The 24,362-nt window shown below is 37.6% G+C and overlaps 1 protein-coding gene across 4 annotated transcripts in view; it reads right to left on the reverse strand.

Annotated features, from left to right (window-relative positions):
- The window catches only part of RBMS1 (RNA binding motif single stranded interacting protein 1), a 257,959-nt gene that overhangs the window by 16,636 nt on the left and 216,961 nt on the right, over positions 1-24,362 (reverse strand). For all 4 annotated transcript variants that reach the window (XM_072612138.1, XM_072612135.1, XM_072612136.1 and 1 more), the window contains exons 7-9: positions 3,484-3,590; positions 2,113-2,162; positions 1,704-1,797 (exon numbers count right to left, since the gene is read on the reverse strand). In XM_072612138.1, coding sequence (XP_072468239.1) covers positions 1,704-1,797; positions 2,113-2,162; positions 3,484-3,590 — 251 coding nt within the window. The remainder of the gene's footprint in view (positions 1-1,703; positions 1,798-2,112; positions 2,163-3,483; positions 3,591-24,362) is intronic.

A 24,362-nucleotide genomic window follows, 5' to 3' on the forward strand; every position in this document is an offset into this window, starting at 1 on the left:
CCCTGGGACAAGAGCCCTACTCTTCTCTCACCAGTCACCTCAAGGCATAGCGTCCAGACCCAACAAACCAACTCTCTCCTTGCTATAGGGACTGAATACATATTTATTAAGCATGTCATGTGTCAAAGAAAGACAAAAGGCAGTTCTTTCCCTCAAGAAGTTCAAACTCTAATTAGACAAGACAACATAGTAAAAGAAGTTCAAAGTGGGGGAAGGGTTTCTCATACAGGGCATCACGAAGTCCTGCAGTAGGATGGGAAATGGTTAGTTAACTGCCCTGGGCCCCCTCCAATAAAGGATTTGGGAGGGGTTCTCTGGTGTTCTGCCCTGACCTTCTTCAATCTGTGGGAAGGTGTGGCCCTAAGGGCAGGGGGTAATGAAGAAGTGTGACTTTCAAAGTTGATATGACCTTGCTGGAAGATGAGTTTCTGGAGATGATGATGATGAAGTCCAGAGGTGCAGCCAAGTGAAAAACTATGAGATGGCTGCCTTGGGCTCCCTCCTTAAATGGAAGAACTGGGAGGAACTCTCCAACAAGAGGGAGGGAGGAGCCCCAGAGGCAGGGTACCAGATGTCCTACTCCATGTGGCTGTCCAGATGTTGACCACCTGCTTTCCAGGACAATTTTTAGTGTGTAAACCTTCCTGATTACCAACTGGTCTGCTGCTATGCTTTCCTGATGGACCATCAGACTATTTAAAAACCCTCTTCAACCCCACTAGTAGGATATTCCATTCTGAACAAGCCACCCTTCAGTTTCATCACCTAGGATAGATGGACGTCAATCATATATTGTACTTCCAAGATACTTAACAGTGGAACCCCCATTAGAACAAAACAAAAACAGATGCTCTGTATAAAAGTGGGAGAAATTCATTGAATACCACTGTGTCCATGGGAAGTATTATTTGGTCATCAGTATAATGAATTACTGGGTATATTTTGATATTTTAGTCAATTTCTAAATTGAATTTTTAAGACATAACCTTTTTTTTTGATCACTTTTACATTTCACAACTCTGTTCATTTAACTGACTAACAAAGACCTGTATATACTACCCCTTATCCCTTTCACTAGCCTGTTAAATAAGGGGAGAAAGCAACAGTACTTATGGCAAGGAAGAAAGATTTTTCTTGAACTGATTCACTTTAAGAAGAATATGGCATATTTGTGAAAGTAAGGGCTGTTCAGTACTGCAGATAGTTAAGGTCCCTACTAGACTAAAAACTTCTATCATTCAAAGGACATCTAGCACACATTCCCTAGGTCTCCTAATGCACAGGTAATCATTCTGCTACAAAATAGCGATGATTCATTCTGAATTAAATACCTTCCTTTTGGTCTAGAACTGTGATTTCATCAGTGTAGGGAGCTCCCTGGTTGAGGAAAATCTCTGTACACCAATGAAGACCAGCAACTGTTGATCAGCGTATAATCTTAAAGCATTTCCTGGGGGCACTGAGAGGTTAAAATTCACAGGATCACAAAGCCAGGATGTGTCACAGGCAAGGTATTTCTGATTCTAAGATCACGTCCTTTTATTCACTACAACATATATACACTTCAAGAGATTCTTGTGCTATGTAAAAATAATTTGCATTATAACTGATCACAATTTTAAAGACACATAAAAACCAACATGGCAATGAATTTGATCCCATAAGTCAGCAGGCTGATGTTTATGAATCCAGAAAACACAAACCTGGTACGTAGAAACAGGAGAAGCAATATAAGGTGTAATAGACGTCTGAGTGATCATTCGATTTGTAGCAATACTGTAAGGTGAAGGATAAAATCTGGAACAAATGGAAAAGCCTTGTTAAATAGTGCTCTACATTTTTATTACATGCCAGACAAAATTCTGTAGTTCTTCACCCCTAATATATCCTATTAAAGCAGGTTTTATAAGTCTGAGGTTTTCAATTTGTTTTTAAAAAAACGGACAACTGCATTTCAGTATAAACATGTACACACACACACATATGCACATTTAAAAACATTATTAAGAGAAGGTATTCACAGGCTTTAGCAGACTATAAAGGGGTCCATTAGCCAAAAAACATTAAGAACTTCTGCTTTAAAATATCATGTGTGTAATCTTAAATACATACCCATTCTGTAAAGCAGCTGTGGTTGGATCGTAGGTAAGTGTCATTCCAGCCTATAGTGAGAATAAAGATGTAATTGAGAATGGAATAACATACCATATTCTATTCCTTACAATCCTGAAAAGCAAAATATATATTGTTCAATATGATTACTGCATAAGAAATTTCTATTTAGTATATTTAACTATTTATGTTTAAGATGAACAAACATTTACATTTTCTTCCACTTCAATGTAAACTCTTTGAGGACAGGGTCAATTTTTGGTTTTGTCTTTATAGCTTTGCCAGTACAGTGCCTAGTCAAGAAGAGATCCTTTTCCTAAAATTTTTGAACTGGACTTATGATTTAACTGGCACAGAGAATTCCTGATGAGGAAATACCTTCTATCTGTGCAGATTTGCACATGCTCTTTAAATGATAGTGCCCCCATGCAACTCCTTTACTTGCCAAGGGTCAGCCAAACATTAGAAGTCAGAGGTGGGACTTTAATTCTTCCATTTCTAAATCTATGATACTATGATCTAAGTCTTTCTCATTTTGAATCTAGTTCTATACCCAGGATGCCATGCTGCCTCTCAGAACAAATAAATACTGAGAAAAAAAATAATTATAACAGAATTAAGCCAGAGAGTTACTGAATGACCATTTTCCCTTCTTTCTCATATCAGTCTTCTTTAAGATTCCTTCCATCTCCAAATCTATGATGCTATCACTTCGGAGTCCTCCCTTTGCAATTTCTTAGAGGCTATTCAGTTCATTTTGTAGACAAAGAAACTGAGGCACAGAGTAATTACATTAGTTGCCCAGGATTTCATAAGCTAGTAAGGATCTGAGAAAGGATTTGAACTCGTTTCCCTAGTTCAGTGCCCATTCTGCTGGATCTTGCTTCCTCATACTACGTACATAACAAACAGAGTTGGTAACCTTAAAGATCTATTAAACATTTTTTCACCTAGGAAAATAATTTTCCAAAATAATCAGCAGGGGGAAAGGAAACACCATTCAATCATAAATGTACTATTGGATAAAGCCCAATTTCTGAGCAGTGTTCAATGTTGTCACTTCTAAGACAACATGCTATTGATTGAGATTATCCAAGTACTGGTGCTTGTGCTCCACGGAACCCAAAGACTCCAGTCAGTGCTTAATTCTTCTCAGTTTATCTAATTTGTGGACTCCTGTAGTTGTCACCTAGTAATAAAGTATATGTTTGGACAGTTTTAAGATAAGGCATTGTCTAACATACAAACCATATCTGTACCAATGGCAGTCATTCAAAAAGTAATGTGTGGTCAGGCTAGAAAAGCCTTCTCTATGACTGTTTCCCGAAGCATTCACCCTGAAGTTTTAGAGAAAAGACTCATAAGCCTCACCTCGCCTTCTCTGTGCCATGCTCTCCCATTCTGTATGTACTTGTTCTGATTCTGTCGCTTCTTCTGTCCACCATCTGCAAACTTGCACAACAGAGGTTCTGCAGGAGCTAAGGAAATGAGGGAAAGAATACTCTGAAACTAGTGCATCAATGGAACATGAAAAATTAAGAGGTTTTTTTGGGGGGAATAGGGGTAGGGATGGGAAAGAACACTGCTAATGTTGTAGCACAGTCAAGAGACTGTATAACATTAATTTTGAAATCATCTACCAGAAAAGTACATTATAATATCAGTATTTTTCCTGGACCACAAGATAACAACTCAAAGGCTCAAAAAGGTCATAAATTTAGAGGGTATCTAGCCATCTAGTATAGCCCTTTCATTCTACAGATGGGGGAACTGAGGCTCAAGGAAGGTACCAGCAGTTTCCCCAAGGTCAAAACAAATAGCAAGCTTAAGAGACGGAACTTAAGCCCAAGCCCCATGACTCTATAAATAGCACATCACACAACACTGCCCCCATATTACAAATTAGTCAGAGGAGAAAAGATACTATTGTACTACTTTGAGACAAATGAATAGGACTAATTGATATTTTCCCTGCTCATATCCAATGTAGTAGATAGAATGCTGGGCCTGGAGTCAGGAAAGCCTAAGTTCAAATTCAGCCTCAGACATTTTCTAGCTGTATAACTCTGGCCAAGTCACGGTCTGCCTCAGTTTCATCATGTGTAAATTGGGGATAATAGCACCTACCTCCCAGGGCTGTGGTGAGGATCAAAGGAGATAATATTTGTAAAGTACCTGACACATAGTAGGTGCTTAATAAATGCTTACTCCCTTCTCTTCCTGTGCTACTTCTTTTATGTTTTGCTCTGCTTTTCCATAGCCATGAAGATAGTAGTTGATTCCTGAAAGCTCTGTCTCTTTCTGTATTTCTAATTAGTACATTGAGGGAAATCACATGCTTCTTCTGTCTGGTTCCCACATTCTGTGCTTTGTCTCCTAGAGTAACATGATTACTACTTTCATGTGCTGTTTCAAAGTCAAATAACCATAAAGAAAAAAATATTACTTGCAGAAAATTTACTCCTTTCCCCTTTGTCTCTTATTATCCTAATTTATTTCCTATTTTGCATCATTGCTAGTGCTCAGCCCCTACCCACCCACTAATCATAGGGTGGAAGCTGTGGTATGACCTGCCTTAGAATATTACCCTGCCAAAACACACACACACACACACACACACACACACACACACACACACACACACACACACACACCCCAAACCAAAAAACAACCAAAAAAAACCCACCCAACCTCAAAGAACCTGTAATTCCTTCCCTATGAGCTGTCTGGGCTATTGTGTGACACTCCTTTCTCTTTTAATCAGTCGGCAACACCCTTGTGGGGCATGTTGGGATGTGAACGGAGGTAGTTTCTGAATGAGAACTGGACTCATAGGATGGGGAGGCAAGAATATAAATCATAACATTAGATATCTGGCAAGAAATTCAGTATAAGCATTCACTCTCTTTTTGACAAAAGGGCCCTTTGTTTATCTCCTGTCTCCACTCCCCCAAGCTTTCCTGCCTAAGGAATTCCCATTTAAGGCAACCTGGGTGTGGTGGAAGATCGGAATTGGGCCAAATCTCAGAAGGTGAATGAAGTACCCTCTTTGTTTTTTCAGTAGAAGTTTGGATTTTCAGAAATCATCACATTTCTGTAATAATGACTAAAGGTAGAGCAAATAGATGCAATGGAGGGAAAAAAAGGGAAGCCATATTAAAGCCCCTTATAACCTGGCCCCTTCCTACCTTTCCAGCCTTCTTATACTTTAATCCACATATTTTTATTTTCCAGTGACACTGGCCTCCTTGCTGTTCTTCAAACGAATCACCCCATCTTATGACTCCATGAATTTTTATCCAATGTCCCCCATGTCTTGAATGTTCTTCTTTTCATCTCCGCCTCCTGACTTCCTTTACTTCATTTAAGTTCCAGTTAACTGAACATATCTTTTGCAAAAAGTCTTTCCCAGTCTCCCTTAATGGTACTGTCTTTCCTCTTATATAATCTCCAATTTACCCTGTATATATCTTGCATATAAATAGTCATTTGCATGTTGTCTCCCCCATTAAAATGAGATCTTGACAGTAGGGACAATCCTTTGATTTTTCTCTCAGTTCAGCATTTAGGACCGTGCCTGGCATATTGTAGGCATGAACACTTATAAATGCTTGTTGGATTGACTTGAATTGTTCATTTATATTCCTTTAATATTATTACTGGATCACTTTAAATGAGATGGAACACCAGAGAACATTATCCAATAAAGACATGTCATAGAGTTCTCAAACTCTCCATGTTGCTTGATGCACAGTATGGGTCTAAGGAATATGTGTTGAGATAACTTAATGATGGTTTTCCATTTCCAAATTGTTAGGTGCTGATCTTCCTCACTACTTGTCTTTCTTGTCTTTCAGGCAGTCTATGTACATATATATGTATCCACATATCAACAATGTTGGGGAGGCTTTAAGAGAGATGACTATGGGAACACAAATCAATGTTCCTGGGATTGAGAGAAGTAAAATCTATTTTGACGCTCTCATCAAAGGGCATATCATCCACATTAAAAAAAAATTATCTGGTATGACATTTGATGTTAAATTTGTCCTACATATGATCTGACTAATGTTACCTTTTGGATATTAATGAGAAACTTTGATGACTATTAGTACTTCTCATGTATCGAAATCATAAAGTATTTCTTAAGTATATAATCTGTCTCAGGCACAGGGCTATGCACTGGCTATATAAAGGAAAAGCAAAAATTCTTTCTAAAATGAAGGAGCTTGCATTTTAATAGGTGAGATAATGTGTGTGTGTGTGTATGTGTGTGTGTATGTTTGTGTACACAAATAAAGTAAGAAATATGTTAACCTTGACAGGGAAGGCACTCACATCTGGGAGAGAGGGGAGGAGAATAGTAAGATGAAGTTTGACCTTCGTCTTGAAGGAAACCAGGGATTCTAAAATGTAGAAGTAAAGAGGTAGGACATTTTAGGGATAGAGGACAGCTGGTGCTAAGGTTCAGAGAACTGTATGTGAAGAACAGGAAACAGGTAAGTATAGTTGGATCATGGGCAGCTAGATAGTACAGTGGATAGAGCACTAAGGCTGGGAATCAGGAAGTCTCATCTCCCTGAGTTGAAATCTGGTCTCAGATGCTAGTTGTATGATCTTGGGCATGTCACTTAACCCTGTTTGCCCCAGTTTCCTCATCAGTAAAATGAGCTGGAGAAGGAATTGGCAAACCATCCAGTATCTTTGCCAAGAAAACCCCAAATGGGGTCACAAAGAGTCAGACATGTCTGAAACAAATGAACAAGCTGGGCTGGAGGCTGTATGAAGGGAATTGTTATGAGAGAAGATTGGAGAGAAAGGAAGGGACTAAAGTGTAAAGAGATATAAATGCCAAACAAAGGATTTTATATTTACTCTTAGAGGTAATAGGGAGCCAATGGAATTTAATGAGAAAGGAAGTAACATGTGTAGACTTCTACTTGAGGGAAATCATTTTGGTCTCCTTGTATCCAATTTCTCTCTATCACAATCCATCCTTACATAGTTCCTCATTAAGAGGTTATTGTAATAGTTCAGGTAAGAAGGGACGAAGGCATGATCTAGAAAGGTGGTTGTATGAGTGGAGAGAAAAGTACTATTTGTTATTTAGAGAGGTGAAGTAGAATTAAAAAGATTGGCCAATTTACTGGATGGGAATTTGCAAGAGAGAGAATGGGGTTAGAAATGTGAATTGGCATTCAGGAGAAAGGAATGGGTATGAAGATCTAGGAGTTATTTACATAAAGAAATTAACATAACTGATGGAAGCTAATCAAATTACCACATGAGACTACAAACAGGAGAAATGGCCAGGCAGGTAGGAGATCTAGAAAAACTATATTTGACAATGCCAAAGAATTAACACTTAGACTTGAAATGATCTTGCAATATTTCTTTCTGAATTGGATTTTTTAAAAATATGATTTTCAAGGAGCTTAGTTGGCCCAGTGAGTAGTACAAAATTTCTAGTTTTTCCTCACAGACATGACTTAATCTGGAAAAAGCAAGAAACACTGTTTGACTGTTCCAAGACATTTATTGTAAGTCAGCCAAATTGGGCTGGAGTTGTAACCTATTTAACCATGTATAACACTGATTCAGTTTAACATGTAAATATGTTCTATATACACATACACATGTATAAGTTTAACACTGTCTTCTATATTTAATAAGGGCTTTTTCATTGAAATGAGATGCTAAATTCAGACATTAAAAATGGAACAACTATAAAGCGTAATTTGATCATATCAGGATTTGATAATGTTAGATGCAGATGGCTGTCATAAATTTGAGGTGCTGCCTTCCAGAACTTTAATGTACCTCGTTCTTTTTGTCTTCTTTTCTCAAATCACCACTAATTAGCTTTCAAGGCTTTCCATCAAAGTCTAATTTTACTAAATTTTATTTCCTTATTTGCAAAAGAAACTATTTTGTAAAATTCCACTAAATAAACTCGTGATGTAATGAGATCATCTTGAAGGGATTTGCCATGCATAAATTTGCATATGCATTTTTTTGTGAATAAACACTTCTTATTAATTTTCATTCACTTAGATTGTATATAATCATGGAACAAGAGAGTCAAGAACCAATCAAGTTCAATGAAAAAAAGGTTAAAAGTTCTGATAAATGATGTTTGCAAATAGATACTTTTTTTAATGGAAGTAGATGGCATAATTTATATTTTAATATTCTTAAAATGAATTTTAATTACCTTGTGATTCAAAGCTGTCTCTAACATATTTTCCCCTTATTCTATAGATGAGTTAAACCACATTGCACACTGGCAGGCATTTTATATCTTGGAAAAAAACAATTGTCTTATTTTGAAATGCCATAACGAATAAAAATTACCATTAAAGAGTAAAAATACAATTTAAGACTATAAAGCCATTTGCTTCAAGAAAATAACTTTCCTGTAGTATTCCATGTAAAGTACTCCAACAGTGACTTTCTTTTTTTAAAAAATATTAGTTTTACATTGACTTTTTTCCCAGTTATCAAGCATTCATCTTCTTATTTTCATCTCTCCCAGCCCAGTGAAAAAGGAAAAAAAAATACAAACTCCTAATATCACATAATCAAGTAAACTAAAATCCCACTAAAAATTTATTTCTTTTTCTGCATAGTAGTCCATTGGCTTTTTGTCATGAGGTGGGCAGTGTTCTTGTGCATTTGTCCTTGTCAATCAGCATGATAGAGTTCTTAAGTCATTCAAATTTTTCATTTAAAAATTTTTTTTCTGGTTCTGCTGACTTCACTCTGCCTCATTTCATACAAATCTTTCCATGGGTCTCTTGAGCAGTCTTTTCCCTCATTTCTTATAGCATACTAGGATGCCATTACATTCATACCACAATTTTTTCAACTCTTCCTCAACAGATGGATACCCCTTTAGTTCCAGTTTTGTGCCACCATGAAAAGAGCTGCTATTAATATTTTTGGGCATATAAGGTCTTTTCCTCTTTCTTTGATTTTTCCAGAACAATGATGCTTTGGCCTGCCTAATGCCTAGTAATCAACAGATTAATGTGATACCAGGGAGAGGAGTTTTTGGTCATTTAAAAATATAATCCAGTAATGAATGACTGATGCTGCGGCAACAGCTGCTGTTTTCATGCACTGCTGCTCTACCTTCTTGGGAAGCTGTTAGGCATGAGAAACTTAATTTCCCTAAAAGTTCTTGAATCAAGTCTCATTTTTTTTAAACTTGCATCATGCATTCTAGGAACACAAATAATATGGAGAAGGATTTCTCTTATTGCAATTCTGGAAATTTTTAGGTAGAATGGACATAATTTATATGAATTTTATTTCTAGAGTGATAAAGAGTTTAGCTTTAATGATTTGATCTAGTTTTATGGAGAGGAAAAAAAAGCTTTGCAAAGGGGTTTACTTTTTAAAATAAGTATGCTTATTAACAGATAAAGGCATTCTAAACATCATACCTTATCCCTTGCCAAGCAGGAGGGGAAGTTTCCTAACCTCAATTTTCTCTGTAAGCTACAGAACCTCTATATAGAAGCCCTGGACCAAAGAATCTAAGAGAACTAGATTTAAGTCATGCACTGAAAGAGGGACAAAATTAGCTCAAAATGAGCTCTTCTCATTGTCAGTACAAAGGATACTTATTTAATATTAAGGAAATATGACATTTTTCATTTACTTACAGATACTCATGTAAACAAACAGACAGGGGGCAGAGCCAAGATGGTGGAGTAGAAGGATGCACATACACTAGCTCTTACCCCACAGCCCACAAAATACCTGTAAAGAAGAACTCCCAACAAATTCTAGAGCAGCAGACGCCACAGAACAATGGAGTGGAGGAGATTTCTAGCCCAGAGTGACCTGAAAGTAAGACAGGAAAGGTCTGTCCCATCAGACGTGGAGCACAGCCCAGCCCAGCCTTGGCCATGTGGCACCGGGAGGAGCAGAACCAAGCAGGCTTCAGGGACAGAATCTCCAGCAGCAGTACAGATCCCTCAACCCACAGGTGCTAAAGGTCAGTGAGGTTTTTTTTGGTTGCCCAAGAAGGGAGTACGGTGATCCCATAACTCAAGCCTCTTCAGGTGGCAGCAGTGGAGGCAGCAGCAGACAGGGGCTCCCAAGGCAGTCAATAGCCTGCATCCATTGTTGAAGGTCTCACCTCAGAGTCCCTGAGGGAGCTGAGCCCCATGTGGCAGCCCTGCCCCCACCTGAGCAGCTGATCTTAATCTCACACTGAATAGTGGCCCTGCCCCCGCTTAAAGCCCCTGAGGGATTGGAGCAGCTCATCTGAATCTCAGCCCCCAGTGTGGGCTTGGCAGAATTGGAGGCGAGGTGGTTGTGGAGAGGAAACTCAGAAGTCAAGTAATTGGCTGGGAAAAATGCCCCAAAAAGGGAAAAAAATAAGGCCTTAGAGGGCTACTTTCTTGGGGAACAGGTGTCTCCCTCCATCCTTTCAGATGAGGAAGAAGGCATACTGTCAGAAAAAGTCAAGGTCCCTGCCTCCAGGGCCTCCAAAGGGGGCTCAGGCAACAGAAGAGCTTGAAAAACGAGTTAGCAGCTTACTAAAGAAGAACCAAGAATATGCTAAGGAAAATAACACCTTTAAAAAGAGGCTAACTCTATTGGAAAAAGAGGTCCGAAAAGCCAATGATGAGAAGGAGGCTTTAAAAAGCAGAATTAGCCAAATGGAGGAGAAGGTTCAAAAGCTCACTGAACAAAATAATTTGTTGAAAGAGAGAACTGAGTTCAGGGAAATGAGTGACTATGAGATAAACCAAGCAGTTAGAAAACAAAACCAAAAGTTTGAAAAAAATAGAAGATAATATGAAACAACTCATTGGAAAAACAACTGACCTGGAAAATAGATCTAGGAAAAACAATTTAAAAATTATGCGTTTACCTGAAAGCCATCATCAAAAAAAAGAGCCCAGACATTATCTTCCATGAAATTATCAAGGAAAACTGCCCTGATCTTCTAGAACCAGAGGGCAAAATAAATAATGAAAGAATCCACTGATCACCTCCTGAAAGAGACCTGAACAGAGAAACTCCTAGGAATATTGTGGCCAAATTTCAGAGCCCCCAGATCAAGGAGAAAATACTGAGCAGCTAGAAAGAAATAATTTGAGTATTGTGGAAATACAATCAGCATAACACAGGATCTGGCAGCTTCAACATTAAGGGATCAAAGGGCTTGGAATGGGATATTCCAGAGGTCAAAGGAACTGGGACTGAAACCAAGAATCACCTACCCAGCAAATCTGAGTATAATACTTTAAGGGAATAAATGTTCATTCAATGATATAGAGGACTTGAGGAAAAGATCAGAGCTGTATAGAAAATTTGACTTTACAATACAAGAATCAAGAGAAGCATGAAAAGAAATTGTTCACATCTGCCCCTTCTACTGGGGGAAATCTTCACATGCTTGGGGTATACACCCCCCACCCCCCAACTCATCGATGGGTTTGAGACCTTGGTTACCTTCAACCTCCTTTAGAGTTCATAGGCTGAGATGGTTTTACCTAGGTTTGACTGCTGTGCATGCTCCAGCTTCTTGGAACCACAGGTGAGAGTTGGGCGACACCCAAGGTGAATGAGTAGCCTTGAAAAGGGCTTGGCAAGCCTTCACCCTAAAAGTGCTAGTTCTCCCTGAATACGCCATACACCTCATTCTCTATATAGTATAGAGATAGATGGTCTAATCTAGTGAAGTGAAAGAGCAAGCCATAACTGGGTTCAAGTCCACAATCTAGTTGTGTGACCCTGGATAAATTCCTTTGTTCCCCTCTGGTATGAGGAGAAGTGGAGGGGGAAAAGAAGATTTTGCCATGAGCATGGCATTGCTGGAACAAGATGTTTATAGGACAGCTGATTGTATGATGCAGAATGCAGTCAATTTGGGTTTATCTGCCTTGCCTAGAGAACTAACTTGAGTATCTTTCCATTTCTATAGCTTAAAGGGAACTGTTTGTCATTGTAATTGGCAGCTAGGTGGTATGGTGAATGTAACATGCGTCTGGAGGAAGGAGGATAGCTAAAGGATACAGTGGAGAGAGCACTGGGCTTGGAATCAGGAAGACAACTTCATGAGTTCAGATCTGGCTACAGATACTTACTAGCTGTGTGACCCCGGGCAAGTCACTTAAACTCTGCCTCAATTTCCAGAGACACGAGTTGCTCCAAGCATATCAGTTGTCCTCACTGATGTGTACTTTTCATAGCTTTCAGTAAGCAGGTGTCCAATTCTTCTCCAAAGATATTATGTGTATTTTTATGTGTATTATTAGGTCTGAAAATATGATCCAGGTGTCTGGGTTAACTGTGAGTGATTGATTATCGTTGCTTTCATCTTTAAGCAAATGTTTTGTTTCTGAGTTAATGATGTTATCACTGCGATGAACTGAGTTTTTTTTATAATGGCTTCATTCCCCTTCAACGTGCTTCATGGTCCAGGAACACTGGCCAACTTGCTGTTCCCCAAACAGACACTTCATCCTCTAGCTATATGCCATTACACTTTCTATTCCCCATGACTGGAATGTTCTTTCTCCTCCCCTCCACTACCTAGCTTCTGTGACTTCCTTCAAGATTCAAAATTTTATATAAAAAAATGAAAGTTAAAAATTGTATTTACATGTAACTGGAAAAAAAAAACTATTTAAAAAAACCAGATAGTAAGGCAGAGATTTGTCCCCCTCTAAAATCTAAATAAAAATCATTCAAGTTATGTCTTACACCACTCTAGAAATAAAGTTCAAATAAATTCTGTCTGCTACCTCAAAATATTTTTTAATGAAATTTAATACATAAAAGGAAATCAAAATCCTTCTGATGGTGCCACCTTATTACTTTGCTTCTATTTTTTGCTAACATGAAAGCAGGGAGAATGGTGTCAGAAAATAAAGGGTAAGACAGATTGCAAGCAAACAAACTGAATGTATAATGTCTGTCATCTGACTTTAAAGTAATAAGATATTTATTTGTTGGAAACAAACACACCAGAGTTTATGTTCCCAAATGAAAGTCATCCTTCAAAGTGGTCACCTTGGGAGGTAAAAAGGTTTATTCCAATAATCCTGTCCATTGTTCAAACATTTTTGGAAGAACTCTTTTGGAACAGACTCAAGACCTGCAGAAGAAATCAGTGACTTCACTTTATAGTGACGTATCATTTGTGCCTTAAGATCATAGGATCATAGATTTCTAGCTAACCTTAAGAATCATATAAATTAACCATCACCTCATCTTACAGAGAGGAAACTGAGCTCCTTCCCCCTTTCCTCCTCCTCCATGCAAGGTCACACAAGTAGTAAGTGGTGGGCCTGGGATTCAAGTTCTAATCCTCCAACTACAAACCCAGCATGGGTTTCCTCCAGCTACAAACCTAAACGTAGTCTCTTGTGACTGTGTTGTGCTGTCGCCCTCACACCGTGATGACATCACACAGTTTGTTCATCTACTTTATGCATCAGGTTTGGCTCTGAATGACTTTTGTCTCTGCAGAAATCAAATGAATCCTTGAGGCACAAAATCTGTGATGAGGATATTCGTAAGAACAATCCTGAAGTCTCTTTGGGAAATTAAAGGAATAGTCTCTAAATGCTGTGAGCAATGGCATCGTTGTTGCAATAAATATAGTCTCTCAAGGTGACTACTCTGAAGGAGAAAAATCTTCATCTGGGTGTAGAAATTCTGTTGCATATGGTACAAATCAGTCAAGTTGCTGTGGTCCCAAAGTGCATGTACATATATTCTTTTCCACTATGGTAGTTGTAAAAAATGAAATGAGACAATGTAAAATCAAGGTATTAGATGAGATGATTTATTATTTATTTAAACTTTTAACATTCGTTTTCACAAAATTTTGGGTTCCAAATTTTCTCCCCATTTGTCCCCTCCCTCCACCCCAAAACACCAAGCATTCTGATTGCCCCTATCACCAATCTGCCCTCTGTTCCATCATCCCTCCCTTCCCTTGTACTCATCTTCTCTTTTGTCCTGTAGGGCCAGATAACTTTCTGTACCCCATTACCTGTATGATGAGATGATTTCTATGTACTTTTGTGTATCATTAAAAACCATATAAATGTCAGGCATTGTTGTTATTTAACGAAGTCCTATCCTTATACTTAATATGGCGTGGAAGTAACCTTAGATATGGTCAGTGGAGTATCAACTTTGAGAGGTCCTACCCAACTGGAAAATCTGTGGACTGAAAACCAACTTAGCTGTTTGGTAAGGGTCACTACCAGAAGGCTGGGCAATAAGCCATCAGTTAAGGTTGGAGACAAATAAATTCATAAAAACTGTCTAAAACATAGGGGAATAGTGACTGGTCTCAGTGGAAATAATCTATACCAATGGAATCATGGACTTTCTAAGTACTGAATCATCATCATCATCATCACCATCACTACTACCGTTACTTTATCAGTCCTCTTTTTTTTTTTAGCATCTAGCAATCAATAAATCATCAAGTATTCATAAGCATGTGTTATACGCCTGGGGTTGGGTCAGGCAATAATATAATGATAAAAATGAAATAGTTGTTACCCTAACAGAACTTACGCTCTGTGGGTAGAAAACAAACTATATGCATATAATAGAGAATACATACAAAATAAATTTGGGAAGTGGGGTCACCAGCATCTGGGGTACACAGAAGGAACTTATACATGAAGAGGCACTTGACCACAATTTTGAAGGGAACGGAGAATTCTAACAGATAGAGATGAGGGGAATGGTATTCTATGCAATGGAGCAGAAGGGAGAATAATATGAAAACAGTCTTGAAGGGCAGGTCAGAGCCTCACTGTGAAAAGCTTTAGAAGTTATACAGAAGAGTTTATATTTTTTTTCCTTGGCTAATGGTATGGGGGTGGGGATGTAATGGGAGCTCTTTGAGCAAAAGTATGAGACGGCCAATCAGTAGTTTGGTTTCATCGCTGTGGCAGCTGTACAGAGGATGGCACAGAAAAGGGAGAGTTGAGAAAAAATTTAAGAGACCATTACAATATTCTAGGGGAGAGTTGATAAGGGTCTTGACTGAGGCAGTGGTCACCTGACAAGAAAAGGAGACAGATAAGAGAGAAATTGTGGAGATGGAATTGACGCAACTAGACAATGCTAGACACAGTGTAGGAAGAAGAGGTGAAAATGACTGGAGTTTCAAACTTACTAGAAATATGGTAATACTGTTAAAGAAGAAACAGGCAGATCAATGAGATATTTTTAAAGCACTTAACATAATGCCTGGCACATAGTAGGTGCTATATATAAATGCTTATTCCCTTTCCCTTCAGTACGGTAGGCTTGGGTGGATAGCTAACGAATTTTCTTTGCAGCACACTGAATTTGAGATTGCCTATAGGACATCTAATGGAAAATCATGTAAGAATAAGATGGTGATGCAGGACCGGAGCAGAGTGTTCTACATACAGTAGGCAATTAATAATTATCTGGGCAATTAATAATTATCTGTTGTATGTAATTAAATTAAAAAATGCTTTGGCTTATCAACTCTATACCCTATTGCATAAAGTTTACAAAATAATGCTCACAAAAAGTTTATGGATATGATGGGTAGTTTTTGGTTTCCTTAGCACAGGCCTGCACAACCTGTAGCCTGCTAAAGGATTTTGGGCGGCCCATGAAAAATGTAGAGGAAAATATCCTGTACATTTTCATGGGCTGTCAGCAGCCCAGAGGCTGCAGGTGGTGTAGGCCTGCCTTAGCATATAACCAAGTATCTACATAAATTATGCAGAATATACCTAGGCTATAATATTTTACACAAAGAAATGACAAGTATGTATGATTCAAGGTCTCCTAGCTACCTCTTCTCTCTGGTCCAAAATTATTCTGAAGGGTCTTAACCCAGAAAATAAACAGGAAGGCTGACTTTTGCAAATGAGACTTGTGGGGTAGCTAAGTGATCTTAACTGATAGTTACCCTCTACAGACAGATGGAAAAGGAGATTACACTGAAATAATATAGATAAAATCCTTAGACCTAAAAAGAACAGAGTAAAGCTCTGAGGTAGAGAAAATCTCCATGAACTCAGAGCTGGAGAGCAGGAAAAGGATGGAATAAAAACTCTTAAAAAGAGATGTATAGTAACTACAACAACTGCTAATATAGAGGGCTTATATTTCATTGTTTAGTAATTTCCTTTTCTCTTTCCTGTTTCAAGGTTTTGCAAAACCTGAGAGCAGAAGATTACTTTGAAAAGCAAAGGGTGCATCTTAGTCATGGTTCAGATTAGAAGGCTTTCCTTTTCAATTTGGAATAAAAGGTTATCTATTTAAGAACAGAAATAAAGGACAATGTGCCTCCTAAGCACAGAATAATGTAGTACAACCTTGGATGTTTGTTAAATGTCTTAGACTGTATACCACAAAAACAAGATACCGATTGTACATGCTGTTGGCACCTCTTAAGAGAGTAAGCTGTGATGATCAAACCATTTCATTCTTCAGAATGTTCTGAAAGCAGTTTTGGTGGCAATATAGTTTTTCAAAACTTTTTTGACTTGTTTGGCACTAAAAATTCCATCCAAAGTGATTCAGTTATAATGGGTGATGTCACATGGTAACACTACACATTTCCAGTAAGCTTTTTCTTTCCCATGTTGTTAGTTGAAATGTTATAGCAAATTTGACTTAAATCTCCTCTTTTAATAGGCAGGCTAAAAATGAACACCACAAAAATACCAGCTTTGACTAACGATGGCAACCTCATGATATGTTCTACTGGAAATTCTATTCGCTTATCTAAATCAATTGTTCCAAGGATCTCTGAGTACTTCTTTAATGTAAGAGACTGATATTCATGTTGTGGTTGTGTCCTAAATCAGTGATTCTCAAGGCTTTTTCCAGTTATTAGCCACTGGCAGATATTATAGTTGAAGACAAATTATTACTTAGAAACTCCCATTTTCCAGCTATGCAGCGTTTGATCCCAGTCAACATTTGTAAAACTGAAACTGCCTTTGATAAAAAGCTGTTTCAGACTCCCATCATTTCAGAAATAATGCTCTGCAAAGCAACCGTAATTAACACTTTCTTTCTGACAATGTTTGTTATTCTCAAAGTGCCTTAATTACTACATTCTGTGGATGTTTACCACATAGCTAGTTTGCTCTATTTTTTTTTATTCTGCTGACCACTATGTGACAACAAGGAATTTGCTTTTAGAAATTCCTATCCTAGGATCCATGAAATACATTCCCTCTTCTGCTTGTATAACATCATTTCCTGATCTTGTTCCATGCTGCCAGGGAGGTCCAGTTCTGTTTCCGATAACTGTGTTTAACCCCTTCTTTGTTTCGGTAAAAACTGTTATTGTAACTAAATAGCATGACAAGTCGTGTTTTCTCTAGACAGATGTTCTTCCTCCCACACCTATTTTGTTACAATTTAGCCTACTCTGTCTTCTTTGCCCTCATGCAGTGTTTTCAACCCCATTCATCCTGTAAAATTGGCTAGCCTCCAATATCTCATGTATCATTTATAAGAGTATTTCATTTCTGTAGTGTTCTGGATTGTGCAGAAGTTATCTTTATCAAGAGACTCTTTTTGTTTGCTTGATTTACAGGACTTTTCTCTCTAGTATTTACTGATTTAATAAACCTAGTAGCAATGTACCTTAACACAACGACTTAGTGAATAATGAAAGTTGAAATGCTAGTTTTGTTTTAAAGGTATTGCCTAAGATCCTCTTTCAAAAAAAGGGGATGGGGGTGAGTAGGGAAAAAAACTCTCCAATTTTATAGTAACACCTGCATCTTGCATCCAAGATCTTTATGCTTTTAATAAAACCCTGCTCAGCAACTTACTGCTTCTATCTGGCAGAACCTGATAGCAAAAGGGTGTTACTTGAGCATCTAAAAAACCTGACTACAGGTGGATGTTTTTAATTATAACAATTGCTTACAGCTGTCTTATCACAGGCAGAGCAGGACATGCAGAACATACAGGTACATAGGGGGCAACACCCAAGAGTACCCTCTTTTGGAAAACCCTGCTTCTTTTTTTAAGCACACATTTCACTTATGAAGGAGGCAGTAGGGTACCACGCATTTATACTCAAAAAGACCAGGATTCAAATCCTGTCTATACTACTTATAAGCTGTGTGTGACTGGGGACAACTTATGTGAGTTTCATTTTCCTCATCTCTAAAATGAGAAATATACTTGTGCTGTCTACTACTCAGGACACATTGTGAAGATCAAATGAAATAATACATATAAAGAACTCTTAATTACGAAGAACTTGCCTGAGTATACAAATGTACGTATCATTATTTTAGTAGCAATATTAATAAAATTTTAATAACATGTTATTAATATTTTTGTGTCAAAGACCCTCTCCTTCTTTGGCAGCCCACTGAAGTTTGTAGACTTTTCACAATAATGTTTCTTGCTTACGTTTGTAATTGAAGGAAATTCCAAATTTCAATTAGAGGTTAGTGAAAAGGAAGACATTTTTTTCTGAGCCAAGTTCACAGATTTCCTGAAATCTACCCATGAAATCATGAAATCTACTCTCTGCTCCCCCCACCCCAAGAGATATCTATGGACCCTAGGTAAAGAACAATATACCTAGAACCAATTTACGAGTAAAGAAATGCTTTATCTCAAGCATATACAACTGAATGCATCCAAGTAACTTTAAACAAATTGAAAATGTATTAAGAAAGAACTCAGAGGAGCATTATTAACTTCAAGATTTAATACCACTGTCCTAAATATTCTGAAAATGTCTTAAAAGACTTTAAGTATAAATTTTCCTTTATAGCTTCCAAGCAATTCCATTTTATAAAAAATAAGTAGACAATGAGGACTGAGGCATTAAGGGAGCCAAAAATTCTTGAAAAACTTTCCACACTGTATGAAAATGTTAAAAACCAAAAACACTCATTCTAGCACAACAATTATTTTTCTTTTCCAGAGTTATTTTTCTGGTTTTTGGCAAAGACAATGTCCCAATTCAGTTTGCGTGTGAAGACAGGTCAGATGGAAGTTAACAGGAATGGTATTCTGAGGGCTGCTCTACTGTGTGCCATTCAAGCCCAAACCCTAGTTAGAGAAGTCAAAGGCAACCAGAGAATTACCATAGGAGGCATACCTAAAACAAGCTAAATACTTAAGTTCAGACTGTGAGCGGTCACATGTGCAGAGCCACATTAGAATCCCACTATGATCTCCTCAAAGGCAGACACAGAGCAGCAGAGGATACATAAGGAGTAGCAGCGCCATGCTGGGCATAAAGTACCTTGGTGAATACTTGACTTACTTTTGGTCCCCTTTTTATGTGTTCTTTTCCTACTTTGTCATGTCCTTCCCTCCCATGAAAAGTCTCCTTTTCTCCCCCAAGGACTTATTTTCTCCTTTTTCTTTTCAAGGTTACCTACAGACTTCACTAGGATCACAAAGATAACTCCAGATGGACTGGACCAAAACTTATAATAAACTGTCTCAAATACAAAACCGTAAAAAAAGTGCTTTGTAAACTTCAAAGCACTATTTAAATGTAAAATTTTTTAAAATTATTATTAGAGCCATGAACAGATGGGCATAAAGGAAATGCTAGAATAGCACAGTTTTATGCAGTAGTGAGGCACCAGAAAGCATGTTTTATTTCTGTTATACTTTTCAAAGACTGCATTCTCCTCTAAAGAGGCACTGTAAGATCATTTTTAGACAAATCTCTTAATCTTAGTCCTGTGTTGGCTTGTTTTGGCCTATAACAGGATTTGCAATTTGGACTACTACTCTACATAACTAAAACTGCCCAGCCCTAGCTTCTAAATTCATTTTGTGTAAAAGAGAAATCATCATCATTCTGTTTCCTTCTATCAATATTTTTAACCTTCAAGTAATTAAGTTGACAATAAAAATCTCTTTGTAGGATTCTTCTGGATTGGCTCAAAATGCATAACGCAAATTGTGAACTTGTTTAAAGCTTTTAGCTTTTTTGTATTCTGTTTAAGGATTTCAAAATAAGTCTGACTTTTACTGCAAGCTAGCCAGCAGCTAAATTGTAGTAAATCCTTGGTATAGAAAAATGTTTCAACATGTTAAGAAAATGTGGACCTTATTTTGGGAGAGTGGAAGGTGGGAAGGATAAGGTTCCTACTACATCATCTACTTTGTCAACAAGCAGTATGAATGTGACTTGGAATAAAAATTTGCTACAGGCTAAGGTTACACCTACTTTAGAAAAAGCTTACATTGGACCATAAGTCACTTACAAACTGCTTTAAGATTTTTAAAAATTAAAAAAAAATAATTTACATATATACACACCCACACATACCCACAGATGTGTATATATAGAATATTAAATTTATATCAGAAAACACTTTACTAATGGCATCCATTCAGTCTTAGTCGAAGAAAGGTATGTGAGCAATATACTTTGACTAGCAGCTTCCTGTTCTAGTTTCACAAAGAAGTCTGTGACAAAGAAGAGTGGGCAGGTGTGACATTGCCACCATTGTACTCAAGAATGCCAATAGGTCTGAATACCTCTAGGAGGAAACAAACTCCTCCATTTGCCATTTAAAGTTCTTTACTTCCTGAATCTTCTTCAGTCTTCTCACATACTACTCCCCCCTTCCTGCACTCTATATGGTTCAGCCATATTTACCCCTTTTTACTGTTCTTGCATTAACCTTCATTGCCTATCTGTGTGCCTTTCTACACTGTCTGGCTCCTGTGATTGGAATATTCTCCCTCCTTAACTCCACCTCTTAGAATCCCTGGTTTCCTTCAAGACTCAGCTCCAGCACTGACCTCCAGCAGTGCAGTTCTTTCTGCCTTGTCTCATTCTCAACACTCCAGCTCCCGGGTCCTTCTCATTCATGGTTACCTTGTCCCCACCCTACATGTACATGAGAGTAGTTTCTACCCTCAATAAGCTTTCATTTTGTTTCACTCCTGTTTTTCTACTCCTAGCACTTAGCACATTTATTAAACACTTTGACAAATGTTTGTTAATTGTTTGTCTGAAAGGGTGGTGCATATGAAGAAAAATAGAAAATTCAAGGACCTAAGCAACTGGGCTCACATTAATCTCAGCTATTTGCAATATAGTTTAAGAATCATGAGGTTTAAGAAAAATTTAGTTTTAAAGTTGTTCACTTGCAATGGTCTTCTGGGGACTGGGGAATACCAGTAAATTCAAGTGTTTTTCTTCCTTTCATTTAACTACACCCCCAGTAGATTAGCAACAATATAGATACCACAGAAATGGACGCAAACAGTATTTGGTTTTATGCAAATGATGCAAACTTATGTTATTAAAGAAGCCACATATGTTCTGATGGGTTCTATTAAGTTAAGAAAGCATTACGGGTAGATCCAATGACAGAATGTATCTGATGCTGGAGGGTCATTTATTAACCCATGTGACCTAGGGAAAAATCACTTAATCTGTTAGACCTCAGTTTCCTCATCTGTAAAATGAGAGTGTTAACCTGTTAGGTTCCTTCTAGCTCTAAATCTGTGAGCTTTTATCTTAGATAAGTAAGTAGTACATTGGGTCAATTTTGTAGGTCATGATGATAGATAAACCTTAAATCAGGTCAAGATGAAGATAACAAGTCTGGATTTCATTTGAAAAATGATAGAGAATTTTTTCATCAGAGTTCTAAGCTTATCCCTCATACAACATTATGGAACACCATAACCTCACAAGAATCAAAATGGACAAAGAGAGCAATGGAAGAGACACATGGAGAGTATAAGGCAGCTGTGGAACATAACCAATAATGATTTACATGCAAAAACTGGCATAAAAATGATATTCAGAAAATATAGGATTGGCAAAGAAGGTGGCCATGTCTTATCAGTGAGAGACAACATATAGATATCCTGAATATTGTATTGCTGTCCACCAAATTTTAAAAGGCCCAGAGGAAAGCCTCCCATGCAACAGGAAAACTGATAATGGAAGACTTATTGAAAGATAAGAAAAAGAATCACACAGAAAAGTGTTGATAGTTTGTAGGGTACACTCGTGGTAGAAATGTATGCGTGTATGTTTGTTCTTCGTTGCTGAAGAAGACCATGCCATCAGAGAAATGATGACATGACTTGCAGTTGACTTTGTTTTGAGGGAGGATAACATGGATGAGATCTGCAGATGTATTATTTGTGGCATTAGGGTATTCCTCTTCTAGCAGCTAGGTGGCAGAGTAGATAGCTCTAGGTTTAGAGTTAGGAAAATCCAAGTTCAAATCCAGCTTCAGATTCTCACGAGCTGTGTGACCCCAGGCAAGTCACTTAACTTTTTTCCCTTCACCCAGTTTTAAAATGGGTCTAATAGGAGCACCCACTTCCCAGGGTTGCTGTGAGGATCAAATGATTGTTATCAAGTGCTTCGCACAGATCCTAGCACATTGTACACACTTAACAAATGCTTGTTTCCTTCTTTCTTCTAAAGGTTTACAACAATGACCTATCATTGCTCAAAAAAGGCGAGTACAACCTTCTTCAAGACTCATCAACCTAGACAGATTTCTAGTAGAGGTCTAGAGACCTCTGTGAGACCTTAAATGGATGAAATCGTAGATTTTTTTGAGGTTTTGAAATATGGTGTACCTAGTAGCAGGTCTGCATCAAGTATTATATTTTGAAATACAGGTTTACTGAACAATAGCATGTGTCTTCTTTTTTTTTTTTTTACTTAATTCTAAGGGGGAACAACTATCTATATTTCTTAAAATCCTTCAACACCAGAAAAATTACAGCTGATTTGTGTGAACACTAAACATTCACATAACATGAAGTGTACTACAAAATTAAATTCCAGAGTACAGCAGTTAAGAAGAAACAATATTGAGGGGAGAAGTATGCCATCCAATTCTTTTTTTGTTATACTTTCTGGACCACAAGGAATCCATTGGGATAAAAAGTGCTTGCTCCAGATGGAGAAAAATGGAAGTTACTAAAGGGACTTTCTAATTATGTATGATCTATGACTTCCAGATTATTACAGTATGATCTGCAGGGTCTTTTGAAGACAACTTTGCAGTTCTAATTCGCAGGGTATGTGGAAGATTTCAAGTTAATCCATCCATTAATTAACAAGCATTGATTAAATATTCACTAAGTGTTTGTATGGTACAATAAACACTCTAGGGAGAGAAAAAGTTAAAAACAGGCTCCTTAATTTTAAGTAGTTTACGTTCAAACTGAGGAGACAAAACTAAACTATATGAACAGATTGTCTGCATTGCAAAGAAGTATGCCATTAAGTACTAAATTGTTTGGTACCGACCTTAACAGTCTGTAAGAGTTCAGAGGTGAGAGAATGGCTTGACTGTTTACAAAACATAGTTACTGCTATTGAAATGCTTTTGGAATACTTGGTACTAATCTGCTTCTTGGGAAACAGAATAATCAACTTTATTCTATATACTGGTGTCAATAATCCAGAAGTAATTGATATCAGGCTTTGAAGTTAATGTGTTTTTATGTTTATATGTTAACATAAATATATATATGATATGAATATAAATAACATCTGCCTGATGTTAGAAGAATTAATTTTTAACAAACAGTGAAATGACACTATGAAGACCTGATTAGGAAAGGAGGCTGTTCAGTTTCTTCACCCTAACTCTGGACCCAACTAGCTACTGCTCACCCCACGCAGAGAGTAGACAACTTAACTGTCCTCTCACTGGGACACAAAATATGATTCAATTTAAAAAGGTAGGGGTAGAGGGTGTAGCTAGGTGGCCCAGTGATTTAGAGGCAGGGGCCCTGGTGTCAGGAGGACCTGAATTCAAATCCAGCCTCAGGCACTTGCCACTTACTAGCAGTGTGACATTAGGCAAATCATTAAATCCCTCCTTGCCTTGCAAAAGCAAAACAGTACCTGATTCAAATCTTCTCTGAAATTTTTCAAACTCCATGAACATTAAGAGTAAGAAAAGAAAACCAAAGGAATAAAGGAATTATGTCAGCAAAGAGCAAACTTAGAGTACTGCTCAAGTGTGTCAATAAACACAAAAGATCAACAAGCATTTATTAAATGCCTACTGTATGCTACGATAAATGCAAAAGCAGGATCTGCTTTGAAAGAAGAGTTTCAGTTTAGGTTTGAGTTCAGAGACATGAAAGCCAAGAGCTAATAGTTTTCAAACTTGTATAGCTGAGGGGCTGAGAGTATTGTGAAAAAGCTTCCAGTTTTACAAGCCTGGCTATGATATTCCTCTGGTACTGAACTTCAGTTGGCTAATTTC

This window comes from Notamacropus eugenii, chromosome 5 (assembly GCF_028372415.1).
Source record: "Notamacropus eugenii isolate mMacEug1 chromosome 5, mMacEug1.pri_v2, whole genome shotgun sequence".
Lineage (NCBI taxonomy): Eukaryota > Metazoa > Chordata > Mammalia > Diprotodontia > Macropodidae > Notamacropus > Notamacropus eugenii.